Source organism: Trifolium pratense, linkage group LG5 (genome assembly GCF_020283565.1).
Source record: "Trifolium pratense cultivar HEN17-A07 linkage group LG5, ARS_RC_1.1, whole genome shotgun sequence".
Lineage (NCBI taxonomy): Eukaryota > Viridiplantae > Streptophyta > Magnoliopsida > Fabales > Fabaceae > Trifolium > Trifolium pratense.
The window spans coordinates 39349426-39357290 of NC_060063.1; the positions used below are offsets into that span (position 1 = coordinate 39349426).

The 7865-nt window shown below is 34.0% G+C and overlaps 1 protein-coding gene across 3 annotated transcripts; it reads left to right on the plus strand.

Moving 5' to 3' along the window:
- Positions 1 to 1354: 1354 nt before the first annotated feature.
- LOC123885236 (chaperone protein dnaJ 49-like) lies at positions 1355 to 6432 on the plus strand. 3 transcript variants are annotated; one of them, XM_045934507.1, is made up of 3 exons: positions 1355 to 1495; positions 1603 to 2713; positions 5964 to 6432. In XM_045934507.1, the coding sequence occupies exon 2, from the start codon at positions 1629 to 1631 to the stop codon at positions 2709 to 2711; it is 1083 nt and encodes a 360-aa protein (XP_045790463.1). In that variant the 5' UTR covers positions 1355 to 1495; positions 1603 to 1628; the 3' UTR covers positions 2712 to 2713; positions 5964 to 6432. The 3 variants fall into 3 exon arrangements, with proteins under 3 accessions (XP_045790463.1, XP_045790464.1, XP_045790465.1); XM_045934508.1 differs by having other exon boundaries at positions 1603 to 6432; XM_045934509.1 differs by lacking the exons at positions 1355 to 1495; positions 5964 to 6432 and adding an exon at positions 4385 to 5156 and having other exon boundaries at positions 1502 to 2713.
- The last annotated feature ends 1433 nt before the right edge of the window (positions 6433 to 7865 follow it).

The following is a 7865-nucleotide window of genomic DNA, read 5'->3' on the forward strand; positions in this document are numbered from 1 at the left end:
ATATTAATAATTAATTGGTACTGGTTTAATTAAATATATTTCAAAAATTAGTGGACAGGATAACATAGTGACAGGATAGGATATAAAACAGGATAAGGATAGGATAGGATAACAGCAGGATAACAGTTATACTCAGTTATCATATCCTGTGTTTGGTGCACACAGGATAACAAACATGATAACTATTATATTTTGTTTTTAATACATATTTGCTCATAAGAGCATGAATATCGGTGTTCTTTACAGTGTGATTTTACTGCAACACACCATGTATTGTCTGACAACATGGATAATCCATCCTTTTTCAATGTTGCTAAACTAAAAACGTCTTTCTCTGCAACAACGTTCTTAAAGTGCCACACGGCCCACACCTATGGTTTTTTTCTTTTTGTAACAATTAAATACATGTTTTTTGGTGAGTTTTTTGGATCTAGTGGGACCCATTTGAGAGTTTTTGGTAAGTTGTATGAATATTTAAGAAATGTGGTTGAGTTGTTTAAATATTTGAGAAGTATAAATAATATAAAATATTAAATGGGACCCATTTAAAGAACCCAAATGAGTTTGATGGATGTGGGTGCTCTAATAATATGATAAGATATATAACATATTTAAATGACAAAATTACTCTTGTAAAACAATTGTTATTTTTTTAAAATTATTTTGTAATACTTTGAATTTTATAAATAAAAAATATAAATAAGTAATCAAATAACTTTATATAATTTTAAAAAAAAATCATGAGAAAATAATCAAGTTTAATTTTTCATATGAATCATGATCAAATAAATAACTCAATAATATATACATGTTAGAGAAGCCAAATAAATATATGATATATCTCATACGTAAATAATAAAACTACTATTGCAAAACAATTATATTTAACTTTTTATAAAATTTAAATTAATATCCCTATTTGTCAATTTTTTAATAATAATTTTACTTTAAAATATTGTAATTTTAGTAAAATTTTGATTTTTTAGAATATTTAAATTACAAAATTACCCCTGTGAGAAAATCACATATATATTTAAAAATTAATTATTTTATTATTTATATTTTATTAATTTTATTTTATGTATTTTAAAATATATTTTATAAAATAAATTAATAATTTTTTTTCTTATCCTATCCTGCTAGTAACCCAGCTCAAATTCAGGATAAGAATTATAACTAGAGAGACAAGATAAGATAAGCTTCAGGATTAACTTATCATATCCTGCTGTATCACCAAACACTGGATTGCGCCAGGATATGATACAGTTATCCTATCCTAACTGGCCCTTATTACCAAAAACAAATAATTTAAAATCCGTAGTTATTAAACTTTGAAAACACAGCTTACGGTCAAAAAAAAACTTTGAAAACACAGCTGAGAAAACAAGTACTACAGTTTAAGCAGGAAAAACCTTGAAACAACAACTTTTCGTTATAACTTTGCTTTGGTACATTGGTTCCTTCTCTCATCTCAGATTCCATTCCACCGAATCTGGTAATCCTTTTTAATTTTCTTTAATAGGTTTCTGAATTTTTGACCTATTATTTTCTGCTACTGACTGGATTATGATTATTACTCAAATTTCGAATTCAAATTATTAGGTCAAAATCGATCTCAATTTTCCGCCATGGAAGGTAACAAAGACGAAGCATTAAGATCCATTCGAATCGCAGAAGAAGCAATTGCTTCAGGTAACAAAGATCGCGCTCTCAAATTCATCAAAATTGCTCAACGCTTAAACCGCGATTTACAGCTTGATTCCCTTTTCACTAAATGTGAACGACTCGATTCTCAGTCCACGGCTTCTTCCTCCGGCGCTGGCACCTTGCCGGTGAAGGATAAGTCGGGGAGAATCAAAGAGGATGGTTTGAATGTAGAGAAGAATTACACGGAAGAGAATGTTAAATTGATTCGGGAAATTAAAGGGAAAAGTGATTATTATTCGATTTTAGGGTTAGAGAAGAGTTGTTCTGTTGAAGAGATTAGGAAGGCTTATAGGAAATTGTCTTTGAAGGTTCATCCTGATAAGAATAAAGCGCCGGGTTCAGAAGATGCGTTTAAGAAAGTTTCTAAGGCTTTTAAGTGTTTGAGTGATAATGGTTCTAGAAGGGATTATGATCAAGGTGGGTTGGTTGATGAAGTTGATTCGAATTATAATCAGCCTAATAATAATTTTAGGCGAAGGAGGAGAAGGGGTACCACGGCTCATGATATTTTCGAAGATGAATTTGATCCTGATGAGATATTTAGAGCTTTTTTTGGACAATCGGATGCGTATGGGCGGAGAAATCATGCTTATAGGACTCGGGGCGGTGGTGGTGGGATGGCTAGTCATCATCAGAGGCATGAGGTTCAGGGTGGAGGACATTATCTTATGTTGTTGATTCAGCTTCTTCCATTGTTGATCATTGTGTTGCTTGCTTACTTGCCCTTTACGGATCCTGAATATTCCTTGCAGAAGAATCAGTCTTACCAGATTCTAAAGGTTACTGAGGATTATGGGGTTCAGTTTTTCGTGAAATCTCAGGCATTTGATGCTAATTATCCGGTTGGAAGTTCGGCTCGTGAGGCCATTGAGGATAATGTTATAAAGGATTATAAGAATATGCTTCGTCGTTATTGTCAAATGGAGCTTCAGCGCCGCACTTGGAATAGGAATTTGCCTGTTCCTCACTGTGAAAAGTTGAATAACTTTGGTGTTGTAGCATGAAGGTAACTCTTTATTTCGGCATAGGATATGCAATATGTGTACCATCTATTCAGTTTTATGTTATTTAGAATTGATTGAGTGTTTTTTAATGGATTGAAATACTTTTACTATTATCACTGCTTTTTATTGAGTGTTGATTATGTTGAGCGGCATACAGTTTATATAAAACCCTTTGTCCCGTGTTATATTACTGCTTGATAAATTAATTAGCAGTGTGTGGGAAGTTTTCTATGAATGAGATAAGAGAAATTGCATTTGTGCTTCATGTACCAGGATTTCTGATATATTTATACATTGATTTATAGGATGTGATTACTTGTTCACATGATTATTGTATTTTTATTGAAATATTACACCCTAGTTTATGCCAGTGAAAGTGGATGTCAAATTTAGCTCTAAATAGTGAAGTAAATTTGACAATCTATATTTTGTAAAGGTGTATTGCTCAAGTGAGTTTTACTTTTCATATTCACACATATGCCTACAACAACAACATTCTGATTTATTCATGCACATCTAATTTGTTTATATAAATATTTGTTATTAATAATTTTAATGTCATGCTTCAGTAATTTGAATTCTGTTCGGATATTAGGAACTCTTGGGATATGTTAATGAAAAATGCTTAATAACACGACAATAACACGCGAATGAGATGGCTATTACAAGTGGGCCTTTTCTTTTACCCTTATCTCGGATAATCTTGAATTGAATGATTAAAGTCACTTAGAGATCCTTCTTGACCAAGTTTGTTGTAGCCTTTATTGTTGGTTGTTTTGGATCTTAGATCTATGTTGTGTTGCTTCTAGCTAGTTGAAAGGATAAAAACCATAGCTACACTTTACATTCATTTGAACCTCCTGAAACCAAACCACACTAACCAACACTAATCATGTGTTCTTATTCTTATTCTTTTTTATTTTTTGAAACAGCTAAAGTTAGTAATTTGTTGTTAGTATTAGTATTTTTCATCTTTGCCAGGACTTGAACCCCTTGACCTGGACTTGAACCCCTGGACCCTTAACTCCTTTAACTTCTTATTCATCTTATTTTATGTTCAATTTTTGTTGGAGATTACAACATTACCTTACATAAAGGTAGCCACTTGGTTGAGGAGTCACTTTGCAACCTAGAGATACTTGGTTCGAAACTTGGCACTAGCAAAAAGTTTTTGTTTATCAATTACCATTTGTCGCTTTGCTTTTATGATGCAGAGAGCAGAGCATCCTCCTAGAACTGGTTGTAAAGCCATATCAATGTTTTTTTTTTCCCGGTCTTTCTTAAAATATTTATCTATCAAAAAATTCATATGCTTGGGTTCATATTTCACCGAGATTTCAGCCGCTTAATGATACACCTATTCGTGAGCGAGGCTTTCGTAATAAATAGCATTTCTAGTGAACTCTTAGGGTATGTTATGTTAGTTTGCCTTCTTTTAGGATATTAGGAACTCTTAGGGTACGTTAATTATGTTATTTTTTAATTCTGTTTTATAATTTTGTAGTTATGTGGTTGTGACTTACTATATTTTATATCAATCTGGTTCAATGCTCTTCATTTATGTTGATAGTTTTCGTATTTTATATTTATTTCTGATGTGTTTTTGTGCATGTTATATATACATAATAATACATATACTAGTATATTGATAATTTTTAATCTATTCGGCATAGGCCGCAACGTCATCTGCCATTTATATGGCAAATATTTGGCTTGCTGGCACATATGTGGAGGGACAACACTAGTTTAAGAGAGGGCAATTGGTAGGGCTGAAGTGGAGGTATTGGAACTAGCCAAAAAGCAAGGGGGTGGAATCAACATTCTGTAAAGAGGGGTGTAACTTTAAACTTAAAGGGCCTGATCCAAACTGGTGTCAGTCATTGGACTCTTGAAGACAGAGTTGAATGGGGAAATTAGTCAGACAAGTGTATTTTTGGATTTAATGGGCTATACCAAAGTCTATGGAATAGAAATAGTGCCCCGGCAAAATTCTTGCCTCAGCAATAGTATAATAGAATGGGACAGCCACATAGATGATCACTCAATGAGTCAATGGCAACCATTATGTATAAACCTTGGATGCACTGTTGAGTTGAGCATAAGAGATCTTGGAATGAATTGCACAGTAATTTCAAAGATATGTTTCTGATATTTTTCAGTTTTAAACTTGAGCATAAGGTTGAATTTCAGGGTTGAGGTATTGTTAGGACAGAACAGAAGGGGATGCAAAAAGTAATTAGGGAAGCTAGAGAGGGGTCAATTAATTAAAGTGATAGAGGGAATGGGGAAAAATGATTATGTCTATTTGATGGCTATTGAGTGTAAGGAATAATCCTCTGTGAAGAATAAACCTTTGGGGAGAATTTTATTCTCTATTTTTTGTTCAATTCTCGGTAGCACACTTACTAGATTCTTTTCATTTTTTCCAACATTGTTTCCTTACAATTTTGTGGGGTTCCTAACACCTTACCAATTGAACTTTTCCTAATTAGTTTTCTCCGTGTCTTTGTTCATTTGTCATTGCAATCCATCCTACTTTGTCAGTTGTCACGAACATGCTCTGCCTTCTTTTGAACTTATCTCACGATTCCTTTACAAGCTGTGGCAATTGCAAATTCTCAACACTGCCCGCTCTCAATGAAAATTAAAAGATTAAATAACTCGAAACATATTATGAGTTTAGAAAATTGTCTTTGATGCATTGTTTGGGAAAAAAGGATATTTGATTGGAAAAATAGAGAGAAGACAAACAAAATAGTTATGGCATGTTTCATTGACTCTAGTTGCAATTTTTTTACCGTACATCTCATTGGACTTGTAATATTGTATGCGATTCAATGTTGGGAAGTAAAGAACCGTCATTAAAGTAAACATGGTGTTACAAAGATGAGAATGTTAGGATAGACGGGTAGTTACAAAGGACGAGATCAGATTATAAATGCAATATTAGAGAGCAAATAGAGAAAAGGGATAGTTCCCATGGTAGTAAAATGGCTGAATCTCGTCTTTGGGTTCCTAATAGATAGAGACGAAGAGGGATTATAGGCCAAACTGCCAAATAGAATTGAGCATGTGCTGATTGCTGAAAGAGGAAACACTTGGAAGGAGAATTATTCAATAACAGATCCATTCTGGTTCTTTCTATCTTTCATTCTATTCTTCAACCATTGTTGTTGGTTGAATCGTAACATATTTCTTTTAGCATATTGTGCTGTTTCTCAATTCTTTTTTTGTCTTGTTCTTTCCTTGCAGCTAAAGAGACTTCAAGGATATTGTTTTCTTTGCTTGAGGAGTTCTTGTATCAGTTGCTCAGCTTTTATGCTCATCTTAATTCCTCGGGATGTATAATATACTTTAGGAGTAACCCTTGTCACACGCGGAATGCTACATTAGTTTCTGCCCGTCAAATGCCTTGCATTGCTGACCTTGCTGTGATGTTTTTTTTTGATAAATATGCATAAAAAATGTTTCTTATTATTGAGGGGGATATTTGGGTGGGATTATCTGTTATGCTATAAAGGGTTATCAACGGTGGAGAAGATGGCAGCAAATAATTGAACGAGTCATGAGTATCCGTAGTAGGTTCTTGCAAGCTCATGAATTGGGCTTATAACAAGCTTGTGGGTAACAACTTAAATACAGTTGAAGTATGCTTATTACACGATTGAAAACAAGAGCTATTGCAGCATTCAAATGAATGAATATTCTTTCTTGTGAGGAAGCCATGCATTCGACTTGAATTTGATTTTTTGTCATAGTTATGTGTATTGTTATTCTTTTTTAATCCGGGTCTTGATAATCGCTTAATTTACGTGGTTAGTGATAACTGACCATGATGCAAATATGAGCATACTTGTAGTCTGTCCTCCTTGTTGAGGTAAATGAAAATCAAGGGAGTAGGTAATGATAAGCTGGCAAAGATAGAATTTTCCAAAATACAATTCTGTTATCAATCTTTTCTCTAAAGCAATGAATTACATTTTCAAACTTTTGGGAATTTAGTAGTGGATATTGGTAAAACAAACAAATTCAAATCAAGTTCAAGATATTATGTTGAAATATTAAGAGTTTGAATACTGTTTATAATGACCTAATAATAGTTTGATGCTATTAGAGAATATAGAATAATATAGCTAAGTGTGTATAAGAAGTTTATAGGCTATTAGTTTCTATTCATTAAGTTACACAATGTAACAAACTTGTGCAGTATTCTGTTCTATATATAAGACAGATACTTCTATTGGTAACTAACAATTCATTAATAAAGTTCACTTTCTCTCTCTTCTCTCTCATTATTGTATCTTTAACATGGTATCTTGAGCTTTTCTTTCCTTTTCGATCCATGGCGGACCAAAATCCCTTTCAAGGGAACAAGATCGCAAACCTAATTTCGCTCAAGCTTGACGATTCGAACTTCAAGCAGTGGAAACAAGTTTTTGGAGTGATTCGAGGTCTTGATTTGCAAAAGTACATCACAGATCCGGTTGTTCCAGAGAAATTACTAACCAACGAAGATCGTGTTGCAGGTACGGTTAATCCTCTTCATCAACAATGGGAAAAACACGATGCGTTGATTTGCACGTGGCTTCTCTCTACTATCTCCGATTCGCACACGCTTCTCTCGAAGGTTGTAGATCTCACGTTTTCATGGCAAGTTTGGAATGAGATCCATCGTCACTTTGATATGTTGCTCACCACCAAAGCGCGTCAGCTCCGATCGGAATTGCGAACCCTAAGCAAAGGAGATCGCACCGTCGCTGAGTTCATTCAACGCGTTCGTGTTATCAAGGAATCGTTGATTTCGGTTGGTGATCCTATTCCGCTTCGTAACCTAATTGAAATCGTTCTTGATGCGCTTCCAGAAGATTACGATTCAGTTGTTGCTGCGATTTCGAGCAAATCCATGTCAGTCTCGATTGATGAAGTTGAATATGATCTTCTAGCACATGAAACCAGGCTTGAAAAGAACAAGAAGCAGAGTCTTACTGAAACCGCAACTGTTAATCTTGCGCAAGCTTCTTCCCTCTGATTCGTCTCAGAATAGCTCTACTGGTAAGAATTTTCAATCTGCTAATCCTTCATTTCCTTCTAGTACTAGTCATGTGACCTCTCATGGACATCAAGGAGGCTATGAATCTCAGCGTGGAGGATGTT

What these genes read in the sequence shown, in the direction of transcription:
- LOC123885236 (XM_045934508.1), top strand. Translation starts at nt 1,629, where the DNA reads ATGGAAGGTAACAAAGACGAAGCATTAAGATCCATTCGAATCGCAGAA.